The 27,911-nt window shown below is 41.3% G+C and overlaps 1 protein-coding gene and 1 pseudogene across 6 annotated transcripts in view; one reads left to right on the plus strand and one right to left on the minus strand.

Annotated features, from left to right (window-relative positions):
* The window catches only part of Sap130 (Sin3A associated protein 130), a 78,859-nt gene that overhangs the window by 47,062 nt on the left and 3,886 nt on the right, over positions 1–27,911 (minus strand). For all 6 annotated transcript variants that reach the window (XM_055625512.1, XM_055625511.1, XM_055625510.1 and 3 more), the window contains exons 3-7: positions 18,932–19,167; positions 17,901–18,059; positions 16,993–17,104; positions 15,743–15,867; positions 12,205–12,329 (exon numbers count right to left, since the gene is read on the minus strand). In XM_055625512.1, coding sequence (XP_055481487.1) covers positions 12,205–12,329; positions 15,743–15,867; positions 16,993–17,104; positions 17,901–18,059; positions 18,932–19,167 — 757 coding nt within the window. The remainder of the gene's footprint in view (positions 1–12,204; positions 12,330–15,742; positions 15,868–16,992; positions 17,105–17,900; positions 18,060–18,931; positions 19,168–27,911) is intronic.
* On the plus strand, positions 2,611–2,700 carry LOC129690235 (U6 spliceosomal RNA; annotated as a pseudogene).

Below are 27,911 nucleotides of genomic sequence, written 5' to 3' on the forward strand. Positions count from 1 at the left end.
CCCCCCCCCCCCCCCCCCAGGGACGGTATCTTGTCTTTAGGATCGTAAAAAAATTATTTTTTTTCATAGTTAAAACAATACTGAAATAAATGGCCCTTGGGTTTCTGTGTAGCTGCCACCTTACTTCAAAAGGCTGCAGCAATATATAACCAAAAATGGATAAATTAGTCACGATGCAGTTAACCCTTTTAAGAATGTTTGCATACATGTATTTATTTATCTGTGTATGTAGGCACACACACTACAGCGTACATGTGAAGGTGAGAGGACGACAGGAGTTATTTTTCTCCTACTGTGTGGGTTCTGGGATGAGCTCAGGTTATCAGGCTCAGAGGCAACTGTACCTTCTGAGCCACATTTCTAGCCTACCATTTCCCCCATGCTGACAAAGGAACCAGGGGGTCTTGGGTGTCTAGCAAGGGCTCTAGGACTACTTATACCTGAGGTCCTTGGCCTTTTGAGACAGGGTCTACTTTGTAACCCAGACTGACCTTGAACTTGAGATCTCTGTCTTTCAAGTGCAAGGATTTTGGATATACTCTATCATACTTGGTGACACTGAGTGAACATACTTATAATAATCATACTTTCCTGAGGAATATCCCAAACACAGACAATGAAGTTCTCACATTATGAATTTTTGACAAGTTTACTAAGGAGACATTACAGACAACCATGACTGGTCTGTGCAGACAATTGAAGCGCTGACACTTCCTGAGTTTTAACCCCTGTGCTTGGTGGAAGGACCTCACTGAAATGCGAACTTAACAGTTATGACTGACTAGGGACTGAGAGGAATACAAGCAAACACTGCAAGGCAGATTCACTGGGAGCAAGCTACGCGCAACGAGGTCAAAAGTCAAAGTTGGCTTCTCAAAGAAAAGGGGTACATGGAAACCCAGTGGGGCAGGGCATGGTATAGTTCTATGCCTCAAGAATTGAGGCAGAAGATTCACAAGGATCATTTGTGTTCAGGAGTTTAAGACAAGACTGAGAAATATACCAAGACCCACTTTCATACAATCAAGCATATTTGGAGACTATGTAGCTATTTGTAAAGAAAAAATTGGACCTATACCTCACAATCTACCAGGATAAATACTAAGAGGACTAGACTTCTGGCAACTGAAAATGTACATGAAGGAAAGATGGGAGAATTCTCTCACGAGGCTACCGTGGAAGGACTCACATAGGGACGGAGAGAAGCAGCTCTTAGCTGTCTTCTGACCTCTATTCGAGCACCATGGCACAAGTGCCACATAGGTACCACACAGACAAGAAACAATTACAAAAATACCTATTCTCCTTCTCCCTCTCTCACAGTCATCCTTTTGAGATGATGTCTCGCTTTGCGGCCCAAGCAAATCTCAAATTTCTAGGACCCTGCCCCGGCTTTCCCAAGTGCTGACATTACAGAAGCATGCCACCATCTTCAACTCAGTCTTAAAAAGTAAAGCAGGCGGGGTGGCACATGACTGTGACCCTAGCACTTGGAAGGTAGAGGCATGAAGATCAGGAGTTCAACCATTTTAAGAATGTGGTCATTTGGGTTAAAGAAACACACAAACAAAACAAAAAGGAATACATGACTATGGTTAAGCATATTTACAACCTCAGTAATTTAGAAGGGCAGGAGGACAGTGTTTGAAGCCAGCTTCAAACTGTACAGAAACAAAATGTAATAAATATTTAACATTCAAAGACATAAACAGTGGTTCATGGTTATCCCAACATTTTGGAGGCTGAGGGAGGCGGTTCCTAACATTCCAGCCCAGCTGCAGACATTATTGCTTATTTATCAGAGTGTGAGGGAGTTTAAACTGGTATAAACTAAGGCAGGTAATCAGATGGTAGCTGTGGAAAATTGGGATTACCTAGTGCCCTGATCAATTTATGTTATAGATGTGTTTGCACATGTAAAAAACAGCACAGTATAAAATGTGCACACACGTCGACTATCATGTTATACGTCTTGAATCTATTTATAAGGGACTGTTACAGTGCTACCACACGTGACAAAATGTTATGCATCGAGATGGATAGCTTTCAATGCATTATAGGAAAAAACAAACGCAAAACAGGATAAAGAGTTAAACGTTCTTTGTGTGTGCAGATACAGTCAAATTGAGATAAGTTCTCACTTTACACTATTTACTCCTAAAGAACATTTGATTGTAAAGAATGTTTGACATGGGATGGATATTTTAGCAGCTGCTGACAGGTTGCCTTAGAGAGTGCAGCTGGGGATGAAGCTGAGTTGGTAACATGCTCCATGCTCTGGGCTCGGGAACCAGCACTGCAAAAATCAGGTGAGGTGGTGTAGGTCTGTAGTTCCAGTACTTGGAAGGTAGAAACAAGAGGATTAGAAGTTCAAGGTCATCCTTGGCTATATAGGCTAAGTTTGGATATGAGTTCAAAAAACAAAACACCACTCCTCCCAAATGGGGCTAGAAAGGTAGCTCAGGTTTGCAGAGGATCCTGTTTTGGTTTCTAACACCTACATGGCAGCTCACAACTGTCTTTCAACTGTAGTTCCAGAGGATCCAACATCCTCTTCCAGATTCCACCATGTGGAACACATGTATACATGCAGGCAAAATACTCATACACGTGCTGGCTTCTGCAGCACCTATGCTAAAATTGGAATAATACAGAGAAGATTAGGATGACATGTAAATTTATGAAGCATTCCATATTAAAAATACTCAAAAATAACAGAAACTGTGTCATCTGGAAGAGCAGAGCTCTTAATTATTATATCGTCCCTCCCACTCCCTAAATAAACAACACACCTACCCACCCATTTATTTTTCTTTTAAGATGTATTTATTTATTACGTATACAGTCTTCTGTGTGCATGTATGCCTGCAGGCCAGAAGAGGGCACCAGATCTCATTATAGATGGTTATGGGCCACCATGTGATTGCTGGGAATTGAACTTAGGACCTCTGGAAGAGCAGTCAGTGCTGTTAGTCACTGAGCCATCTCTCCGGCCACCCTACATATTCATTTTTTAGCCAGGGTTTTTCTATATAGTCCTGGCTGTCCTGGAACTCACTTTGTAGACCAGACTCTACACTAGCCTCAAATCCAGAAATCTACCTATCTCTGCCTCCTGAGTGCTGGGAGAGTCCACCACCTCCAGCAAAACAGAGTAGGTATTTTATTGTTTTTTGTTTTGTTTATTTTGTGTGTGTGTTTTAAGGTTTTATCTGCACTGGTGCTGCATGTCTGTCTGTGTACCACATGCATGTAGTGCCCAGCAGAGGCCAGAAAAATATAAACAAATCTTTAAGGAGGGTGGGAGGGAGAGGGAGGGAGGGAAGGAGGGAGAGGGAGAGGGAGAGGGAGAGGGAGAGAGAGAGAGAGAGAGAGAGAGAGAGAGAAAGGAAGTCTTACTTCCAAGATAAAAAAGAAGGAGAAAATACCAGTGTTTGGTGCCAATATTTCCAGAGTGAGCATATGCAGTATCATGAGCTTCCAAAGCTGTTTGAACAGTCAATACTGTACGAATTGTGCCATTCACAACCAGGCGGTCAGGAATCAATTTTATGAAGCTCAAAGTGTGAACAGTTACATCCCAATTTAGACCTGCTGTCACTGCCCCACTTCTTAAGCACTGAAAAACTGCCCTCCAGGGAAAAAGTAAAATAAAATGGAACTCATACTGAAAATGAAATAAAATGGTAGTAACGAGAAAGAAGCACAGAGAGCTGGTAAACGAGGACGAGGAGTGAATGCTTCCTATATACCCTCTTGTGCTTTTGGATTTTAAAATCATGTGACTATCATGTAGAAAGATGGTTAGGGTAGCCTGCCAAGAGCAGACAGCAGTGTGGAGGGAACAAGGAGATTTACAGCCATGTTTATGTAGCTTGGTCTTTGAACAACAATTTCAGACAAGCAAATCCTAGGCATATGTTAAATAATAAAGAAACAGTAGAAGAACATACTAGAAAAATAGGTTGCCTTGCAAAGGAAAAGAAATGCAAGGAACCTACAAACATATGTTAGACAAGAAAAGAGTGCTATTACTCCCTGTATACCTTTGCATTTCAAAAATGTGAACATGGATTAGAATGAAAACATGTTGGGGATGGCTTAGGAGGTTGAGGCACTTGCCAACAAGCCTGAGGGTCTGAGTCAGATACAAGATCCACACAGTAGGAAAGCTGTCCTCTGACTTCCATGTGTGCCATGACATGAATGTGAGCATGCATGCACAAACATAAAAATGTAGTAATAATTTTGAAAAGCCCTGGTACTACATCTCGCAGAGAAAATAATCATTTTTAAGTGACTTCTGAACACTTCCTACTCTGGATAGTGGGATGTAGTCTGAGAACAGAGAGAATTTTCCCTGAGCTAATTCAGTGATCTCCAATGATCTTATCAGCAGCAATAATCTATAAAGGGCTAAGCTATATAAGTCGACTTACAGTTTTGATTTTGTGTATCATATGATGAATAAGAGCAAGTCCGTATGTTAAAGTTTTAAGGAAGCAACATTTTCAGCGTAAAAAATATACATAAACGTAAAATCTAAGAATGCAAGCCAGGAAATGGTTCAATTGGTAAAATGTGCGCCTTGCAAACATGAGGACCTGATTCAGATCCCCAGGACCCAAGTGGTACTTAGAGGCAGAGACAAGTAGATCCCTGAAACATAAAAAGTCAGATATCCTGATGCGATGAAGTTGTAGGCTATGAAAGACTGTCTTAAACAAAAGATGGATGGTGTCTGAAGACTGACTGACACTCAAGGTTGTCTCTATATGTGGGCACCTACACCCATAGTGTGTGCACACTTTAATTTTTTTTAAATCTAAGAAAGGAAAAAACACAGTTTTTTAGTTCACTTGAAAATCTTGGTTCACAGAAAAGGCCCCAAAGGAATGCTACCTTAGATGCAATGAACTCCTTTAGAACCTAGTCCTTAGATTCTAAATACTAGTTTTCACTAGAACATAGCATGTCTGGAGAAACTGCTACTTTCAAGACCACAGAAGCAGAGAAAGTGAGAGTGAGCTTGTGATATTACATATCCAAAAGAAGTACTCAAAGACTAAAAGAGACACTGCGGAAAAAACAACAGGACAGAAGAGCAACACAGAGGAGCCAACTTCTGGGACAAATGGGAAAGGATGTGCTGGGGATTTTAAGACACAGTGAATAAACATAACATCTATTAAGGCCTCTACCAAAAGCATTCAGTCATCAACTGAGGCCATCCAGGTAGAAACTGCTCTATAACTTGCTAAGTTTTCTAATATTTTATTATTAAATATTAAAGTGGTCGACCTTTTCCCTCCCAAGCGGCACTGGAAATCAAAATTTCTTCCGTTTGTTTTGAGATAAGATCTAACTGTGCAGCTCAGTTGGCTTTAAACACTTAAATAACTTAAGTGAGTTCTGGAATTCTTATCTTGCCTCAGCCCCTTGACTGCTTTGTGTTGGTGTAATCAGAGGTGGCTATGAAGCAGGCCCTGGACTGGTCCCAAGCGAAGAATATGGGGCTAAACCATGGTCAGTGGAATCCCATGTGGACTGTGCTGCAACAAGAGAAGAGAGACGCTTTCTTGTTCTGAGTAATCCATCTTCAGTGGCAGGACAAAAGCAGCAGCTAAGAAAACTACCACAGGAAGCTAGGTGTTTCACAAATTTCCTTGTACCTCAGTGGATTGCTTTGGCTATAAAAAGCACAAACCCACCAATGGCTCATTTAGAACAAACAAAATTAAATCAAAGATGAAAATTCAAAGCCAGACATGGTGGCTCATACCCCAAATCCTTCCAGCTTAAAGGGTGAAGCACAGCAATTGCTCAGAATGCCAGGCTAGCACAGCAGCATAGTAAATTCCACGTCAGTTTAGAGGCTATAGAATGAGGAGAGAGAAGGGTAGGGAGAAGGTCAGAGGTGTGTGTGTGTGTTTGTGTGTTGCCAGAAGGAAACCACAATCTACTGAAAGATGGTCCAAGAATAAAAATGGCAACAGTAGAAGGAACCTAAGAAAGCACACCAGAAGTACTTTCCCTTGGTGCATGAAAATTGTGTCACGACCTTTAAAACTCATAGAAGTAACTGCATCTAAGAAATGAAAATAAAACAAATACATGTTCACAGGAAGGAGACAGAAATCAATGATCCGAGGTTTCGACAGAAGTGGGAGAGAACTGTTCAGCTCTCTCAGGTGTGAGGACACCACTGAGATGTAAACATGGGGCTCAATGCAGTAGTAAACACAGTAAGTTGTGAAGAGCTGTCCCGCAAGCTTGCAGTCCTAGCTACTCTGAGCAGCGTGGGCACAGGGCAAAACTCTATCTCAAACAAACAGAGAAGAAATGAAGAAATGACGTTTTCTTGGTGGTCAACAACTTTAATCCCAGAACTCAGGGAGGCAGAGGCAGGCAGACCTCTGTGAGTTTAAGCCTAGCCAAAACTACAAAGACTCAGTCTTAAAGAACCAAACCAAACCAAACCAAACCAAACCAAACCAAACCAAACCAAAAAAGTGGAGCATGGGAATAACTTAAAGAAAAAAGATATTTAAAAAGAGCCAACATATAGACAATTGAGCACTACTTCCTAAATAAAATATAATTGAAAGAATTCAAGCAACCTTTTTTTTCCCTCCGCTCAAGAGAGGGTCTCTGTGTGTAGCCCTGGCTGTCCTGGAACGCACTATGCAGTTCAGGCTGGCCTCAAACTCACAGAGATGCTCCTGCTTCTGTCTCTCGAGTGCTGGGATTAAAGGCGTGTATCACCATGCCTGGCTAAAAACAACAACAACAAACAAACAAACAAACAAACAAACAAAAAACCCAAGTATTTACTTACTTATTCATTTATTTATTATTGTTTTTTTTTTCCGACACAGGTTTCTCTCTGTAGCCCTGGCTGTCCTGGACTTGCTTTGTAGACCAAGCAGGTCTTGAACTTACAGAGATCCACCTGCTTCTGCCACCCAGAGTGCTGGGATTACAGGCGTGGCTCACCACGCCTGGCTAAAAAAACATTTTTTATAACTGGCACTGTACGTTACAGACGGACAAGGTCGAATTATGTTTGAAAATGAACTCTATGTAACAGTAACTACAAACCATGTCCTGGGGGCAGGTGCTGTTGCTCAGCAGTAAAGTGCCTCCTGCATACACAAAGCCCTAGGTTCAACGCGCAATACAGAAAAAAAAAAAAAAAAAAAAGATGCTGAAATCCATAAAGTAAGGTGAATTAAGGTTTTTTGAGAGGTTAGAGAAAATGAATCAGGCTTGGCTTCAGACTTTTCTAGAGCTCCCATTCCGCTTTAGAAGACAGGAGAAATACCGAGGAATTACTCAGAAAGAATATAGAAACACTAAAACACAAACAGAAAAATAACAATATGGACAACAAGAGTATAGTAACTAAACCATGGTATCTAGGAAATGAATCTGAGCACATGAGAATTCAAAATATTGTTCCTCCATGATAAGGCTTTTTTAGAGCCAGACAACCAACGGGAGATAACAGCATGCTTCAAGTCCTGGGTCTGGTCTCTAGGGAAAGCGCACACATGAACACATACAAGGTCCTTTTCGAAGATAAATAGATTTTACCAATCTAGTGACAAATTAGAGAAAAAAATGGCCAAAGAATAAAGGTAAAGTACTGAGTGTATTGACAGGAATAAGAGTCACTACCTGATGTATCTGGAATTTTACGTTCTGTATATGCTGAACCATTTTCATTACATTGGCTTATCTTTTTTGGGAGTTTCGGAGAATTCTATGGAACCACACAGGCCTGGTGCTTGTCTGGGTGATAATGCATTGATTTCTTTTCCTTCTAATCTTTCATAGAAATTGGTCTGTTTATACTTGCTGCCTCCAGAATACAAAGAAACTGGGTATTAGGAATTTATTAGAATTACAGACAGAAGTACAAAACACAACAGATAATTAAGATTTTTTTTAATGTAATTTGCCAGTGTTTCTCTCATGCCAAAAGTGGTGCCTAAAATGGAGAAAGCACTCAAAAACTTGCATGACTGAATATTAACAGTCATTTGGCAAAACCCAAAGGCCATTTTACTGAAATACTCAGAAATACACAGGAAAAGATTATTAAAATTATTAAAGTTAATAATTTAAAAACAAAGCCCTAAACCTAGTTATCATTGTATACCGAAGTTGAATTTCATCATACTATTTGAACGTACTAACATTTTAAAGGAGAAATAAGATTAAGAGTTTGTGCTGGGCAGCTGTTTCTTGATCCCTCAGGCAATATACGTAATTATCACCAATTATCTCCGTCCCAGTAGCTGGAACTAGAAATCAGTCGGTGAACCTGCTTCCTGTTGCACAGTAAGAGTGGTGGCTGAACGAGAATGGCCCCACAGACCCACAGAGTGGGGCGCTTGCTTGGTCACCGCGGAGTGGCACTGTTTGGAAGGGTTAAAAGGTGTAGCCTTGCTGGAAGAAGTGTCACTAGGGTGGGCCTGAGGTCTCAAGAGCCCATGCAATGCCCGGAGTCTCTCATGGCCAGCAGATCAGGATGTAGCTCGCGGCTGCACCTCCAGCTCCAGTTCTGTAGGGTGCTGCCATGCTTCCTGCTATGAGGACAATGAGCTAAACCTCTGAAACTGTCAGCAAGCCATCACTGAATGCTTTCTTGTGTAAGTGAGGTCTCGGTCATGGTGACTCTTCACAGCAACAGTGACCAAGACAGAAGCACTGCATCTCAATTAAAAATGCCTCAGGAGTTCTATTTCCGGTCTCTTCATTTTATCCATCTTGGATACACTCCAGGCACAACCCACATGTTAATAACCTGTAGGTTCATGACTTCTAGCACAGCTATCTCTTCTCTACCCATTGACAGCAATCTTAGTTGTTTCACAGATAAAACCCAAATTCAGGACTGAAAACATGGCTCAGTGGTTCGGAGTACATACTGCTCCCCCAGAGGACTAAGTTGGATTCTTAGCATCCATATCAGGTAAGTCACACCTGCTGTCACTCCCCCTCCAGGGGTACTGACACCTCGGGTCTCTGCAGGTACCTATACTCTCCTGTACATACCCACACACAGATACACATAATTAAAAATAATAAAAATATATCTAAAACAACCCAATATCACGAACAAAAAAGTTCTTCAGTTATCCCTCATTAACCAGACTTAACCTCTATGGCTCTGTAATTTTTCTTAAAAACAGGTCCCTATGTTACCCAGGTTAGTCTCAAACTCCTGGACTGACTCAAGTGATCCCCTATTTTAACTTCCTAAATATCTGAGACAAAGGTACACCACAGCACCTGCTTCTATAAATTTCTTCATTCTGTTGAGATCCCTTTTCAAACACCTTATCATCCCACAGTACCTACTAAACTTGTAATTTGTCTACAGCAAGACATACACCTTGTAACTTCAACCTTTTTTTGGAATTTGTAATCCCTTCAGTCTGGATGGATGTTCACACGTTCTCTGAAACACAGCACTTGACTTTGCACACTATGTACTGACGTCAGGCAACAACACTGAACACGGCCTGAGAACCTGGCTCCTAGTCAAGAAAGTTTTTTGAGAATTGCAATGTCTTACTGAATGTACATATTTTTCTGCTCTTACAGACACCAACTGGTTTAATTATGGAAAATGAAGATTTTAAATACTTTCTAATCATTCCTTGGCATCTAAGTATCAAATCAGGATGTTTCTTTAGTATACTGTGTTAGAGTGCTTGACTTGAAAATTGCAGTTTGATAACCACAAGACTTGACAAAAGGGATTACATAATTTTAAAAAGCTTCTACACAGCACAAGGAACATTTGCCAGGCAGGGAGTGGGAAGAATTGTTATCTATACTTCAGATATGGTGTTAATACATAAAATATATAAGGAACTACAAATAGTAAACAGCAAACAAAATGAAACTTCTGATATATATATACATGGGCTAATGAACCGAACAGATAGTTCTCAAAAGAAGAAACACAAATGACTACCAAGGAAATAGAAGTTAAAACTTTGGAGATTCCATTTCACCCCGATCAGAATGATTATCATCATGAAAACAAATGGGCAAGATACCTCAGGGGTAAATGTGCTTGCTGCTAAACCTCATGACACCAGTTCCATTTCTGGGACCTACATACTGGAAGGAGACAGGGGACTCCCAAGAGCTGACTTCTGAATTCATCACATGTACCCTGGCATGCACACAGCCTAATATAGGAAATAAGTAAATAAAATGTAATCTATATAAGAAAGAAAGCAAGTAATGCTGATGAGGACGTGGGTAAAGGGAAACCCTTCTTCACTGCTGATGGATGTGTAAACAGGAATAAAGGGGAGTAGGTATTTCTCAAAAACCTAAAAATATACCTACCACAAGACTCAGCTAAACCCCTCGTGGGCATGTTCCCAAGACCCCTATCTTACCACACAGATATCCACATACCCATGTTTCTAACTGCTCTACTCACAACAGGAAGAAAGAGTCAGCTTCGATACCCAGCAACAGATAAATGGGTAATGAAAAGGTGGCACATACACACGTGGTGTTTCATTTAGCAATAAAGAAAAATGAAATCTGCAATACAATGGATGGCTCTGGAAATTATAAAAGAGAGGCAACCTCGATTCAAACAGGTACACTGTCAACTGCAGAGCCTTGCTTTACATTTTATGCATGTACACATGTGGGTGTATGAGCATAGATCTTGAAACTTCAGTGAGGAAGGACAACAGATCCCATGTGATTTAATGTGGAAAGGAAACTAATAGGTATGTAAGTACAAGATAAGGGAGGACGAAGGGACAACGGGGAGAAGAAGAGAAGAAAATCAGGAAAACTAAAACTGAGGGGCTCGGGAGACCGTCCTGTTCAAAAGCACTTGCTGTGCAAGCATGAGAAGCTGAGATTGAATCCTCAGAACCCACATCAAAGCAGATGTAGCTCGACTGTCTAGAGTCCAGCACTCCTACAGCGAGAAGGGAGACAGAGGCAGGAAAATTCCTAGAAGATCACGGGACAGCTAAAAGAGACCCTGTCCCCAACAAGGTAAGAGCTTAGGACACACACTGAGGTGGGCCTCTGATCTCCACATGCTGTGAAGCATGCACATCCATTCATTCATAAATGTGCATGTGTGTACACACATTTGCATTCTATGTGGATAAAGCCTTTAAAGCCTTGTATTCTAATTAAAAACAAATAAAGGGGCTAGAGAAACAGCTCAGCAGTTGAGAACACTGCCTGCTCTGGCCAAGGTTCAGGTCCCATGACCCACATGGTAGCGCACAACTATCCGCAACTCTAGTGCCACTGAATCCAATGCCCTCTTCTGACTACAAGAGGCAGGCATGCATGTGGTGCACATACATACGTGTAGGCAGGGCAGTCATACCCATGAAACCAGCAAACAAACATCAAAAAAACCCAAGGTGAACATAAAAAATTGATGTTTAGTTCCTGATTTGAATTTCATTATGTCACTAAATGAGTAATGACTATAAATTGTGGGATTAGAACAGAATTTCCAACAATCTTGCCATTCTGTAGTACATGTTACATAAAGTAGCTCTCTCAGCATTGACAACTATAAAATGAAACCATGAACCAACTCTGTTAAATGCTGACGATACTGTGTCAAGTGAAGATGTACTGAGCCAAGATTTAATTCCTTAGTAAAAATAAATGGCACATCTACCTCATTACTATGGAAACTGACTTTCATCTCTAATAAGTGGTAAAATTATTATGTACATACTAATGAATTGCTTTAAGATACATCGCTTTTTAAAAAAGATTTATTTTTATTGTGTATGGGTCCTTGAAGGCTAGAAGAGGGTGGTAGGTCCCAGAGAGTTGGAGTTATAGACGGCTGTGCACGTCCAATGTTGGTGCTGGAAACTAAACTGAGGTCCTCCAAAAAGAGCAGCAAGTACTTCTTTCTTTCTCTTTCTTTCTTCCTCAATAAGTACTCTTAACTGTTCAACCATTTCTCCAGTACCTTAAAATACATTTCCTTACAATTTATTTGTGTTTGGTTTGTGTGCTTACTTTACATATCTATATATCTAGGATAAAATTTCTTGGGTGAGAAAAGTTTAAGAAGCTTCAATCTAGAACACAACTTAGAAAAAAGCACCTTAGTACACAGTTAAATGAAGGAAGGAAAGCAAAAGGAGAGAGATGTCAGCATGGCCCTTCTACCTTAGCGCTGAGTCAGCAGCGTGTGCTGCTGTTGTAGTGATGACGGGAGACTGAGCTCTGGTGGCCGAGACAGTTGCTACCACAGCAGGAGGGATCGTACTGGAGGTGGTCACAGGTGGACGGGACTAGAGGGGAGAGAAAAAAAATAGTTCACTTAAAGCAAAGGGCAAAATAAATACAGCAAACCAAACATTAAAACTCAGTTTTGGAGCTTAAGCCTCCAGGTGAGTGTGCCTGTGCCCACATGGAGGCAAGCCATTCTAACTTTTTCTAGGTATGTTATTCTAAGACAGGAGCTGTGCTGCATGTCTATAATCCTAGCACTTGTGAGGCTGAGAGAGGGGCCTGTGAGCTTGAGCCACGACTAAGCTACCTAAACTATCTCAGAAAGGAAGAAAAAAAAAAAAAGGGTTGGGGGCACAGGAAAGAAGAGCAAATGTCAGAGTAGGACACATGCCATTGTGTGGAAGAATGAATGACTAGCATATACAAGGTGCTGGGCTAAATTCTCAGCACTGCTAAAAAGGCAGGAAAAATGACTATTTTCTATTCGGTGTACTGGTACAATACTTTAGTCCCAGTGCTCAGAAAGGGGAGGCAAGTGGATATTTGTGAGTCAGAGGCTAGCCTCATCTTCACTGAGAATTCTCGACTAGCCAGGGCCACATGAAGAGACTGCCTCAATACAAGCAAACAGTCCCATCTTGTTTATATGGTCCATGACTCTATAATAAAACTAGAATAAAGATATTGTCCTAGTCTTAGTAGTAATTGGAAATTAATTGTTTGGCCTGCATAGTTTAATGTGGTGCTAAGTGGATATTTAAAATCTCACACATCCAAGGGCCTTCCCCAGGAGGCGTGAGGCTACTGGCTGAAGATGGTGGCTCTCAGGCCAAATCAGGATGCACAAGGCAAACAGGATGACAGGATTTTATGCTGGTAAGAGTCAAGGCCCTCAAAGTGGGGGAGAGGGAGGATGGTGTCATCCCCCATCCTCCCTTTCTACATTCTACAGACACTTTCTACATTTCCACACAATTATTTTGATTGTTTCTGTGTTTTCAGACAGTTTCTCTGCATAGCCCTGGATGCCCTGGACTTACTTTGTAGACCAGACTGGCCTTGAACTTAGAGAGAACCACCTGCCTCTGCCTCTCTAAGTGCTGGAGTTACAGGCATATGGCACCATGCCTGGCTTTTCTAACTCTTTTGCTGTATCTGTGTGTAACCCAGCAGGGTAACAACACAGAGGATGAGACTCATGGCCAAACTCTGGGCAGAGTTCAGAGAATCTTATGAAAGAAGGGGAAGACAGAAAGAAAGACCTGGAGGGGACAGAAGACAGAAGCTCCACAAGGAGAGAGGGAGGAAAAAAAATTCTGGGCCCAGGGGTCTTTTCTGAGACTAATACTCCAACCAAGGACCATTCATGGAGATAATCTAGAACCCCTGCACAGATGTAGCCCACGGCAGCTCAGTGTCCAGGTGGGTGCCCTAGTAAGGGGAACAGGGACTGTCTCTGACATGAATGTCAGTGGCTGGCTCTTTGACCACCTCCCCCCTCAGGGGGAAGCAGCCTTACCAGGCCACAGAGGAAGACAATGTAGCCAGTCCTGATGAGACCTGATAAGCTAGGGTAAGAGGAAAAGGGAGGAGGACCTCTCCTATCAGTGGACTGGGGGAGGGGAGTGGGAGAAGAGGAAAGGAGGGTGGGATTGGGGGGGACTACAGCTGGGATACAAAGTGAATAAACTGTAATTAAGAAAAAATATTTTTTTTTTTTTTTCTGACAAAGGAGCTCCACAATGGCACCACAAAGATCATTTGTCCACTGTTGCTATTCCTGTCACCTGAGTCGTGACTCACCCTTTTCCTGGCCTTCATAGATGCAATCAAATCACCAAATCCTCATGAAGAAAAACATTACTTTTATACTTTCTTGTTCGTTTTTGTGTGTGCACAACATGTACGCCCCACGCATGTGCTCCTGGGTGCCTGACTGTGGTGTGAGAGGGTAACCTGTTCTCTCCCTCAAGTGTGCAGGTCCAAACAGAACTCAGGTTATCTGGTTTGGCTGCAAGTGCTTTCACTGGCTGAGCCATGCTCCAGTCCCACTGCCCATTCTCTACCTTTACTTTTAAGCTCTCCCCTTACCTGTTGCTCCTACTGTATACAGCTGCTCACCTCACACCGCAGCTACTGCTGTTGCTCTCTCCCCGGAGACTGAGCTCTCTGCCTTGCTTCTCTTGATATACTCTATCATATCCCTGAGGTTTAAATGTCATGTATCTTGTTTTCAGGAAGTTCTTTTGCTTTACTTTCAAACTTTAAGTTAATTCTCTCTTGTCTTTTCTGGGAGAAGCAAGGGGTAGGGTCTTATGTAACAAACGCTGGCCCCCACTATTGTAGTTACGGATAATGCTGAATTTCTGGCCCTCCTGCTTTACCTGCAATGTGTTGAGATCAGACATGGGTTACAACATTTGCTTTTTCTTTTATTTTTGAGACAGGGTCTCTCTCCAGAGGTCTGTCTGGTCTGGACCTCACAGAGATCTGCCTGCCTTTGTCTCCCAAGCGCTGAAATTAAAGCTGTGCACCACATCTGACGACACCTTCTCTATGTAACTAAGCTAGATACACGTTTCAAAAATTACTTGATCATATGCTGCTGGCTCTCTACTATCTATAAAATCAAGATCACAGTCTACATCCTACAGTCTTTAATTTAGAAACACCACTAAATCTTTTCTTTCCTTTGAGATTTTAAAACAATTCTTATTTTATGTGCATGGGAGCCTTGCTTGCATGAACATCTGTGTACTACATGCACACAGGGCATGTGGAAGTCAGAAGAGGGCATTGGAACCCCTGGGACTGGAATTAAAGATGGTTGCTGGTACCATGTGGACCTGGATCCTCTGAAAGAGGAGTTAGTGCTGCTAACTACTGAGCCATCTCTTCTGCATTTGCTTCTCCTTGTCATACAGTATAATTCTATTACTACTGAGACTATAGAATGCCTTGAATAAAAGCTGGAATTAAAAGATGTTCAAGCACAGCTTGGATACTAGCATGCTTGCCTGGCATGCAAGAGGCCTTGGGTTTGATTTTCAATATGAAAAAAAAAAAAGGTGAGTGTGTGTACACCACCAGAAATGTACTCAGTAGCTGAACTGTCTGAAAGGCATATGCATAAAATGTACATAAGAACTTTAGGTGTTTCCAGAGCTCTACCCAAGATACAACCGCCATTTAACTAGCCTTTCCCAAACACTGTCGGTGGCAGTCGCTGTCTTCCTCGCTACTCTTCATGTCCCTCTTCACTTCGTTAGCACCGGCTGTCTCACTTGTCACTTTCCCAACAAATTCTTATTATCCGTGTCTTACGGTTGCACTGCTGAAAGGGCATCCTCTAAACTGCAAAGCCTTGAAACTCAACTGAGAGTAGTCATGGGGGAATGAAGTCTCTCAGTGCCTGGTGGCGTGCATGGCTATGGTCAGCCATGCTGGCTGAGTATCCCTGACCCCAACATGCCTGGATTGGCTGGTGAATGAGGTGCTGCACTGCTGGCTGGGCTGTAGCAGCATTTGGCAACTGTGACGTTGGCCTCAGGACCGTGGTTACTTTAGAGCTGGACATCACAGCAGCAGCTGCTGCACCTGAAAAGAAAACATTATCAGTACGGCCTACTGACGAATTGCTTAATGAAGCCAATTGTATTTCCCAGGAAAGGCATAACTAGTTAAACCTGGGCAGCATGTGGATTTTCAGCTCCAGTATACTATGTACACATCTTACTTTTTATCAAAGAAAATTAGGAGAATGAGTATTCAAGGGTTGAAGTACTGTGTTCTGTTTCTGAATTTTACATGCATTTTAAATTGCAACTAGGAAGTATAAAAGTAACAATCTGGTTTGGTGCCATAAGACCAACATAGTATGGTGCCAATGCCTCCATTCTAAGGCTTAAACACAATAGTCACTGTGACATGTTGTCACCTTCTGATGCTGCCTTTGTTCCCTCAGTGCAGATATCTACATTGTAGCGTAAGGCAATTAGAGCCTTAGCTTTGACAGTACAGACTTCTAAGAGTCAATGAATGGCATGTGGGAACTGCTGGGTTTTGTCGGGACTGAGTCAACCTAGTTTAGTTTGATTTTTTTTTCAACAATTTCCAACATTTACATTCTAGCGGAAGGCTAAAACTCCTTAAATTTATTGCAACTTATTTTAACTTACTTATAAGAATAAATCAATCTTATTGCAATGGATACTAGAAATTGAATAAACATTATCAGTAAATGTAAAAAATGTATTAGAAGCCAGGTGTGGGTACAAACCTGTAATCACAGTAATTGAAAGGTAGAGGTAGGACGATTACTGTGAGTTCGGGGCCAGCATTCTATCAAGTTCTAGGCACATCAGGGCTACTCAGCAAGACCCTGTCACAAACACAACATAGCCAGGAGTGGTATTGTGAGTCTGTAGTGAGCACTTAGGAGAAAGCTGCAGGAGGACCACAAGTCTGAGACTAGCCAGGGTTACTTAGGAAGACTGCCTCAAGATGACAAGAAACTCTTCCTTTAGATTTACAAATGGACTTATTACACTGCAACTCTGATAAGCACACAGCAGACCTTGTTAAAAGTCGCTGTCACTGTAGGTTGATCTCTACTGCCCTGTGACTTCAGGTTGACTGTGCACACATTCGGTCACCCTGTCCTCTGACCAATGTGCATCTGCTACTGTGTTTCCAGAACTTGAGAACACGTGCAGTCGTTACCTCGAGGTAAGTGGGAAGCTCCAATGTGAAGAGGGGGCCCGGGAGCATTGCTGCGGATAATGGACATCTGAACATTTGTGGTCATAATGTGATGCAGGTTACTGGGATGTCCCTGGAAGAATCAGGATAAAATGCAATTTTCACAAGAGGGGGTCTTAGCCATTGCCAACAGAAAGTCAGGAACCCCCTTTCAAATGGGGTTGTTCTTCATTTTTTTTTCTTTTTCTTTTTTTTCCTTTTTGCTGTTTTGGAGATTTCCTGGGCAAAAGCATATGATTCAAGGGCTCTACACTGATCTAAACTCTCAAATCAGGCCTTTCCTTTTCGATACGTCTACAATCATAATACCCTTCGCACACTCAATCTCAATTGTCAGATAGGCAGCATCCTAAGGGAAAGGGATTCTGAGAGCACTTAGCTACAGATTTTTCATCTACTGCATTATAATGAAGACCCTGCCAACAAGCATGTCAGAAGTATGCGTCAATAGGCCCAACTAGATCCCAGTACCAGAGGAGATATCTATTTTTAGTAACTCATATGTGCAACATCAGTTCTTCACACTTGTTTTCTCACATCCACTATCCTCCAAGAAAACCTAGACACTTTTAGCAACATCGTTAGGAGGTATCCTTGACCCGTAAGTACCATCTCCTACTCAAGCACAGGGGATGCTCATGATTATAGTGTCTGGCACAGTATATGCTCAGCAGATCCAGCCTAACTGATAACCAGCCTGGGCTTTACTCCTTTTGATTTCACCACTACTATCTCTCTAGGGGATCAGTAACCATTTAATAATTTAGGACAGTGCCTAATGTATCCCTGGAGTTAAAGTAGAAACGTCAACAGCTTAGCACTATAGTTAAAAAAAAAAAAACAAAAACAAATTAGTGAAAAAAAATAACCTGTTGTCCACTGATTGTCGCCACAGGAATGGCTGAAGCTTGAGGGATGCTGCTCTCCATAGTGACAGTAACCTGTCCTGGAACTTTCGGGGGAAGGGACATGGTAGAAGGAGGAGCTGGAGCAATGGGACGGCTAGGCATGGTGGGTTTCGGGGGCGGCTGCAAACAGAAAACCATAGGAGACATGTCAGGATCTTTGCTCTAGTGACACACACTTTACTCTAAAAGTCCAATCTGGAGAGCGGCGTACAGAATGGGACAGGTAATGTGGTCCACCTGTCAGCATCACAGCCTTTCTGTTAAACTACTGGTGTTTCATGGTATACAGGACAAAATGTACAAACAAGACTAAATGTTTTTTTCAAAGCCATACATCAAGTACAAAGCAGAACTGGGAATACAGCCCAGATTTGTACTGCTCTCACTATATGCCTTGTCTTCTATACAATCCTGCCTCTCACGTTTGCACACAAGTAAACAGCGCTCTCAGTAACTAAAAACATTAACCCAAGTAACACACAGAGCAGCATGCTCAGACACCCCCAAATTTGTCAGCTACTAAAAGCAAACCATAGAGAACAGTGTCAAGACAAAAGTCGGTACTGTTTGTAAGTGGAACAATTATCAACATCAAATTGTATAACAAGAGTTGTACCTGGTGGTACACACTTGCAGTCCCAGCAACTGGGAGGTAGTACCAAGAATACTGCCACCAGCTTGAGGCTAGCTTGGTCTACATGGGGAGTTCTGGGCTAGCCTGGACTATAGTGTAAACTTTTGTTTCATACAAATAAACTGATCAAACTACAATAACAAAAAAGGTTAACAGAGAAGCACCCGTGATGCCAAGTGCCCAGGACAGTCTCAGCGGTGCAGATCAGCAAACCTCTACATTCCAGGGAACACTGGAGTGACAGCCTGAGGGGAGAAGTTGAAGGAGCACCCTAGGACACAACCTAAGATTCTGCTAGCTTTGCTACAAGTGTGAGCTGTCTGCAGCCGCGGTTCGGTGTGAAACTTTACACTGTTACCTTCATAAGTCCTTCCGAGAAAGAGAGTGGTACCGCTGGTGTGAGGTGTGCTGGCGGAGCTGTGACTGCAACGGGAGTGGCCGAGGCAACCGCATGGTGTGCAGGCAGCATCTGGACCTGTGGGTAGGGCCTTACCACGACTGGCTCCTGCTTCTCTTCCCGGGGTGGCAGGGAGCTGCTAGGGCCCACGTGCTCCCTGGCACCAACATCAGCATCTCGGCCAGACTCATCGTTAACTAGTGAAGATATTAAGATGAAAAAGGAATATTACAGCATTACAGCTCTTTCTAAGGTTAATCGGTGTAATACAGAGTAGCTCTTGCTGTTAAGCTCAGGACTGAAACAGTGACCAATTCCTTGTGACTCTGTTTTCTTTATAGAGAAAGGGCCTTACTATTACGTCCAGGCAGACCTCTAATTTGCGATCCTCCAGTCTTACTTAGCTTCTGGGATTACATGTGTATGTCATGACCAGCTCTCATGTAAGGCTTTTTAGAGAGTCTTGCTATATAGTCCTGGATGACTTGGAACTCATTTTGTAGAGCCAGCTAACCCCAGACTTAGAGCAATCCTTCTCCCGCTGCCTTCCAACTGCTGGGGTTATGAGTGTGCCCCATGTCAGACACTTGTCTTTTCTCCTTTTTTAATAAGTGCTTTTGTTTGCATGTACTACATACGTGTGTACTTGGTGCCTGTGGAAGCCAGAAGAGGGCTTTGGCCATTCTGAAACTGGAGTTAAAGATGGTTGTGAGCTATTGTGTGGAACTGGGAACCAAACCCAGGTACTTGCAGGAGCAGCAAGTACTCTAACCTACTGCGCCATCACTCCAGCCCCTTAAGGCCTGTTCTGATGGACAGTGGAACCAAGAGTCAGAATTGTGGAATGCAAGACTTCCTCTGAATGTGAACACAGGGTCCTGACAGTTACTGAAAATAAGCTCAAATGTAGCTGGAGAGATGGCGGAGTGGAAAGGACATCCGCTGCCAAGCCTGGCCGCCTGAGTGTGACCTACAGAACCAACACAGCAGAAGGAGAGGCGGCACTGCAAGTGTTCCCCTCACGTGCACACAGATACGCATACAAAATTAAAGCAGAAAACTCCCAAACAGTTGAGAGTCCACTATAGGATATAATGTAACTTCATTTAAAAGTTTGCTTAATTTTTGAGAGAATATCTAACTCTGTAGCCCAGATTGGCCTTTGACTTGAGATTCTCCTATCTCAGCCTCTTTAAGTGTTCAGATTACAAGTATGTACCACCATGCCTGGCAAAAGTCATAAAAACTTGGCATTAAAAAGCTATTTCTAACCTTCCATCTGTAAGAGTTCCCTGCCTGAAAGATAGGCTGGTGCAGTAGTGGCTCAAAGCTTGTGGGAACAACCAACCACTATCCGAGTTGAGTGAAGGCTCACTCCAGGAGCTGGACCCTTCTCTGATACTGCTTGGGTGGCCAAGAACCTGAGACTAGATAGTCCACGGACGAGGGGAAACCAAATACTACTGTTCTGCTAAAGGAACATAGCAATAAAATGCCTCCTAATGACATTGATAGACTTAGAGATCAGTGCCTCGCTGAGCCATCACCGGAGAAGCTGCCTCCTGCAGTAGACGGGGACAAATACACAGACCCACAGCCAGACAGTATGCAGAATGAGAAACCTTACAGCACTCAGTCAAATCCCTCCCCTCAGTGCTCAGGGAACCCTGTGAAGGAGGAGGGAGAAAGAGTGGAAGAGCCATACAGGATGGAGGATACCAAGGAATCAAGGCCTTGGAGACACAACAGGGCTGAATCACACATGAACTCACAAACACTGTGGCAGGTACAAGCACAGACGGGGTCCTACAGCTGAAGGAAGACACATGGTCCCCAGCTCTAACCCAGAAGCTGTCTCTAGCTGATAGCTACTTGCAAATGAAAAATTAATTTTCTCCAAAGGAGTCTCACTGTGGAAACAAAACACTCTTAAGGGTAGGTTCTATGCCCAACAGTAGATGCCCAACACAAAATGAGAACTCAACAGCCTCTTTGGAGGTTGTCTCATAATCTTTCCCATCTTATAGGTTCTTTGTGCATATACATATTATGCAGATTTTGGTTTTTATGGGATTCGTATGTGTGAGAATGTGTTTCTCTGCATCTATATGCATTCCTTGTGTTTTCTCTTTGGCTCCTTTTCCTGTTTGGTTTTTGTCATATTCTGATTTGTTTATTTATCCTATAATTATTATTATTTCCCAGATGTCTTTCTGTTTTCTAAGGAGAGACAGAAAGGGTGTGAATCTAGATGGAAGGGGAAGTGGAGATTAACTGGGAGGAGCTGGGGGCTGTAATCAGAATATGTGGTATAAAAACCATTTTTAATTAAAAGGAAAAAACCCCTGTGAACTCTGAATATTAGCACTGACAGACATGAATATTTTCCTATAAAAAATTGTTAAATGTTTAGAATGCTCTATTAAATATAAATTTATTCTGTTGACAAGATTGATAAATTCAATATTATAACAACACTTTGTAGTAATTTCCTCTAAAGAAAAGTTTCCATCTTCAAGAGAAGCTCTAAGTCACAGGATGTTCTAAGGGGTGGTGAAACATTTCACTCTGAATCTTATTAGTGCAGGAAGTAAACAAGTCAAAGGTTTCAGGAAATCCCTGGAACTGACCAGATTCAGAGACCCCTGTTCCCCAAGCACATATGGGCTGTAAGGATTGCCAAGAGGCACTCTCAGGGTAGCTAAGGCACCTGAAACAGGCAGAACAGCCAGGCTGCCTGGAAATGACACTCTCCAACCTGATGAATTGTTGGTAGGTTGTTCAGTGGGCTCCAGTTTCCAGCTGTTGTAAATGAGAGCTCAGCACAGCACAGCAGAACACAGCACAGCACACCAAGGTGGGTTTTGGTGAGGCAGCTGTTTTTGAGTCATTTCTGCACCCACATTTCTATAATTAACTCCAATAAACTTGCTGGTTCAAGGTAGACTTTGGTGGTATTCTTACTTTGGCCTTCCAGGGGTTTCCTACATGTGAGAAGATGTTTATTATTCATGTTTCCTCAGAAATAGTTTCATACAAAAGTCAGGTGAATTCAAGGCCAGCCTTGGTTAACTTAGTGAAACCTGCACTCAAATAAAATACTTTTAAAAAGTTGGAAATATGGCTCAATGGGAGGTAGGTAGGTGCATGAGGCCCTAGGTTCAATTCCTAGAACCACAAAAAGTGGGGGAGAGGTTGGGAGAAAAAGGAAGAGAGAAATACAGGAAAGGGGAGAAGGAGGAGGAGTTTAATATATTTCCTAACACAAAGAACATATAATTCTCAGGAGTGGAGATAGGGATGGGAGGTACTACCCAAAAACATAACTTCCTATCGAAAAGTTAAGAAAATGGAAGAACAGCTAAGCATGGTAGTGCAAGCCTCTAATGTGAGTGACGGGGAGGCTGAGACAGGACAAGTACTGCAAGTCCGAGGCCAGCCTTGTCTAGTACCACTTTAGTCACTATGTTCTGTAGACAGAGCTCTAGGAGTTTGAGGCCAGTGTCATCTTTTCAGCAAATTCTAGGCAAGCCGGGGTTGCATGGTAATACCCTGTCTCTAAATACATAAAAATTGAGGCTTGAATATTAACGTAGTAAAGGATGACACTTTGTGAAAATACTAACACATTTGTTTTTTTCTTTCTTTAGGTTTTTTTGAGACAGGCTCTCATCAGCAGTCTGGTCTGGAACTTTCTTAACAGCTTAGCCCGACCTTGAACTTGCAATCCGTCTGCTTTTGTCTCCTGAGTGTCAAAACTGGAGATGTACGTCACCCAACTTCACAAAGTAATACCACGCTTAATTTTCATAACATGAAACATTTACTTAAGCATTAACATTTAAGTTATTTGAAAGACTGTATAGAAAATAAAGGTCCTTGAAAATCTATATACCGAGCATACAGTTAATGTTTCAATAAAATCTTTGGGAACTTCTCACCTCTTTTTAATTTGGCATGGGTTTTTATTTAACTACTTTTCAGTTAAGTGTAACCTATATAGAGGCAAGTAATTGTTAATGATATAGATTCACCCAATGTACCAATACCCAGTTAAAAACTAATATGGCCTTGGCTGCCACTTTGAGCTTTACATAAACTTATGAGAACACACCCTCCCTTCTTTCATTTACAGATATGACCGATGCACACTACTGCACAAGTCAGAAAATTTTCATTTTCAATGTCACACAGCTACTATGTGAATCAAGTTATCTTACTGTTAAGAAAAATTTAGGACAGGTTTCAAGCTTTGCTCTCACGAATGGCAGTACTAATAACATTCCACCGGATTCAAAGTACTACTGCTAAGTAATAGTAACTGTAATATATATCGCATCACTTTTGGCGGGGGACCCTATGTGGATGCTTGCTTTCATCTGTTTCATGCCTTCTAGAGGCCAAAGGTTGACAACGGAAGTCCTTGCTCTTCTTCTCTTCACCTTATGTTCTGAGACAGGTAGAGCTTGCCACTTTGGCTAGAGCCTCTGGAATCTGCTTGTCTCTGTCCCTCAACACTGGAGTGTATAGGCATGTACACACATGCCTAGCTTTTAAAGCGAGGGTATTGGTAATCTTAAAATCAGGCCATGCTTGCACACCAAGCACTTTACACACCAAGTCATCTTCTTGGCCCTGACTTACTACATCATTTATGAAATGCTGTGTGGGAGTCTACTAGTCTTTTAAAACTTCTGTATTCCTGATGATTATTTTATGTTCTCCTGAAAGCTTTGTCTAATTCTTCAGAAAAATGCCTCTGAAAACACAAGAGCTTTCAGAATATTTAGGTGAAAACATTTTTGTTTATTCGCTTTTTTGAAGGTTTTTAAAAGTTATTACTTTAAAATTATGTACAAATATATGTCTATGTGCACGTGCATGTTGAAGACAGGTGCCCTTGGAGTCCTGAAGAGGGTGTCATATTCCCAGCAGCTGGAGTTAGCTACAGGTAATTCTGCATCACCTGATGTGGGTGCTGGGAACTAAGTTAGGCCCTCTATGAAAGTAGGAAGTACTCTTAACAGCAGTCTTCTCTCTGGCCGCAAGCGTATTTTTTAGTTTACACATAGCTGACCTGATTCTCCCAGAGCACTCAGAATTTTTACATTTCAGATTTGTAATCACTTGACTGAATTACAGCTTAGTACAGTAGTTTTCCACCTGTGGGTGGTGAACCCTTTGTGGGACAAACAACCCTTTCATGGGGGTTGCTTAAGACCATCAGAAAACAGATATTTACATTATGATACATAACAGCAAAATTACAATTATGAAGTAGCAATGAAATAATTTTATGGTTGGGGTCACCACAACATGAGAACTGTATTAAGGGTCACATCATCAGGAAGGTTGAGAAGCACTGCTCTAGTGTCTGTGTGAAAAGAATTCAATGATTCTATAGAAACTTTCTCAGCACTCTTGTAAGCAGAATGGCGAAGTAAAACTATTAATGTTCAACTTTCAATGAGACTGTCAAAGTACTTTCCAAAGCAACTGTACCACCATTTTATGTTTCTGCCAGCAGTGCTTTTGGGATCCAGGCATTCCTCACCCTGACAAATCCTTCTATGAAGCCATTCTAGTAGATAGATACTAGGCATCTCATTAAGGCTTTAATTAGGAATGCTACAATGTCTAGCAATGATGAGCAGTTTTTATATGACCAAAAAGTCATTCAGTCTTCTTTAGTGACACGTATGTTCATCTCTTAACCATTTATAATTATAGGGAATAACCTACGTATAAAATCCACTAATTTGATAACATATCCTAATAATGTTGTAACCATAACTCATTTACTCACAGAAAACACAACAGAACAGTGGCCCATGTGCTACCAATTCCTTCTCTCTTGCTCTCTATTCCCTAGACAGCACTGGCTTGCTGTCATTACAGGTCATGTCCAGGATTCCACACACAGAGAATCATACAATGTGTGGTTCCAAGAGTCTTGCTTCTTTTCCTTAGCACACTACTGCAAGAAAATCCAGCCATGCTCGTGTGTGCAAATGTACTGATGTCCCACTAGGGCCACTGAACAGATACAATACAATTTGCTTATCTAGTCATCATCTGATAAACATTTGAATTTCCCCAGTTTTTGGCTAATGCAAATAAAAATTCTATAAATATCTGAGTACTAATCTTTGAATAAGCACACACTTTCACTTAACTTGGTTAAATAATGAAGGAATTGGATTGGTCAGTTTTGAGTTAGTATATGCTTAATTTAATTAATTAACTAATTAATTTTTTTTTTTTTTCCGAGATAGGGTTTCTCTGTGTAGAAGCCTTTGCTATTCTGGGCTCACTCTGTAGACCAGGCTGGCCCATGTTTAATTTTTTTAAGATTCTGCCAAACTGTTTTTCAAAGTGGCTAGACCACGTTCTACTGCTTCACAGTCACACCAACACATGAGATTCAGCCATTTAAGTGAATATATGTGGTTCTGAGGATGAAGAATATTAGGCATCTTTTCATATACTTCTTTGGCACTCAGTTTTTACGCCTGGTTTCTATTACATAGACAATAAATTATTTTTTTTCTTACACTTAAAAAATTAGGCTCTTTATCTTTTTATTATTTAGTTATAGGAGTTCTTTTTACAGCCAGAGTATGAGTCGTAACAAATACAGTTATTTAAAAATAATACATTTTTACCCTTTGTTTTGGACACTCCCTTTATAATGGTAATGACATTTTTTGAAATGAAGTTATTTTTAATATATATCAACTCTTTTACAATCAGTATTTTTTTTTTTTTTTTTTTGTCACCTAAGAAATTTTTGCTTACCAAAAACCTAGAAACTGTTTCACCTATGTTTTCCTTTAGAAAAGTTATGGTACATCTTGAATTAATTTTTTACCTAAGAGGAAAATAATTGTCAAAAGTCTGTTTGTCACCATATTCTTGTATTTTGGGGTGGGGCAAGCAAGAAGGCACCATGGGTAAAAACACTTGGCATGCAAGTCTGATTGATGACCTGAATTTGATCTCCAGGTCTCAAGGTAGAAAACAAACAAACCAACAAACAAAGAAATCCTACAAAGTTGTTTCCACACTGGTATGCTGGCTTAAGTTCATTTCTGTATTTGATTATACACTTTTGTTCAGAAACAAAAAACTGGCCATCCATCCATCCACCTATGAACAATGGCTATTTTGGGATAGTTTACTTTACTCTATTTATCTATATTATGTCAATACAACACCATCTTGATTATGAAATTTTGTGATAAGCTGTGAAATAAGGCAACAATGTCAATTTCCTTATAGTGAGTTCTCTGGGGTCATAACTGCTTTAGAAATCCTTAACCCCTTTGGATTTCCAAATAAATTCTAAAACTGGGCTGTCAAAATTCTACAAAAGAAAAACACAAGGGTGTTAATTATGATCTCTTTGCATGCATGCATGCATGCATGTATGTATGTATATATAACTTATGGAAGAAATGACGGCATTGAAAATGTAAGTACTTCAACTTGTGACCATGAAGATTTTTTATTTTCATTTACCTAGTTATTTAACCTCTCCCAGCATTATCTCATGGTCTTTAACCTTTGATTTTAGGTCTTAAATATACTTCTTTCTTTCTTTCTCTCTCTCTCTTTCTGTTTTGTTGAGTTTGGATGCTTAGTGCCCACAAAAAAGCTGAGCTCAGAGACATACACCTGTAAGCACAGCACCTGGTGGGGGTGGGAGCTGCAGGGGCAGATTCCTGAAGGTCAGTGGCTGGCCAGCCTAGCTAAATCAAAGAGCTATAGGTTCAGAAATTAAAGATGGAGCGCGACCAAGGAAGACACTTGATATTGATTTTTGGCACACACAGATACCCACACAAACACATACACTATGGAAAAATTCACTGTCTATCGCCAGTAGCTAGTCATACAATGAACATCTGCACATTGACTTTGTAGCCTATAATTTTACTACTGTCAGTTATTCTGACAGCTTTTTAAAAAAATACGTTTTCGGTATATATTGGTCATATTGTTTATGAATAAAGGCCATTTAATTTCTATCTTTCCAATTTCTATTGTTTGATTGTTTTCTTTCCTGGTGATCCAAACCAATTTTTCCCTACTAAAAAGAAATCAAGAAAACAGACAATTTCTTAAGCTGAAAAGTAGTCCAGGTAAACTACTTTTTAACCATTCTATAAACTAGAATGCATTAATCATTTCTCACTATGCTCTTTGGGCCTTCATTTAACTGTTTTCTCCATTCATTTGGATTTACTTATTATGGGAGGTTGGGGTTGCTAAGGATCAGACCTGGAGATCTGAACATTCAAGATAAGCATTGGGCCACTGAGCTACATTTGCAGCCATGTTTCCATTCATTTTCAACAGAAGATGAATCAGAACAGAATCTTGAAGTGTTAGCTGTTTCTACTTTGTAACTTAGAACATATGAACACACACTTCAATTCCTGGCATGCTTAGGACCCCAAATATCTCTTGTGAAACAGAGAAACATGTAACTACTTAGGTGAAAACTTCCTCTCTTCCTCCAGCCCCCTTCCACTGTGACCAGGGTCTAATGTGCTCCATGATAGCCTCAAATATGCTGTGTAGCCAGGGTGGATCTTGGACTCCTGATCCTCCCATCTCTACCTTCTAAGAGCTGGGATTTCAAGCATGTTCCACGTTGCCCCACGTACGTGGTGTTGGAGATGGAACCCAGAGTTTCGGTCTGCCTGGCAAGGACTCTGCTAAGTAGACTGCACTGACAACTGTAAAAAGACAGAAACGAAATTTCTGATGATCAAGAAGTTATCGGATGATGTTGGACTGGTTAGCCCTACTCAACATTTTTTAGAGAATAAAAAAAAAAAAAGACAAAGACATATTGATGTGGAAAATTTGGAAAATTCAAGTAGACTGTGAAAAATTTCAAAACTATTAAGATTAGGGCTGGGTCTTGAAATAT

Source organism: Psammomys obesus, unplaced genomic scaffold, assembly GCF_907164565.1.
Source record: "Psammomys obesus unplaced genomic scaffold, mPsaObe1.curated_primary_1811, whole genome shotgun sequence".
Lineage (NCBI taxonomy): Eukaryota > Metazoa > Chordata > Mammalia > Rodentia > Muridae > Psammomys > Psammomys obesus.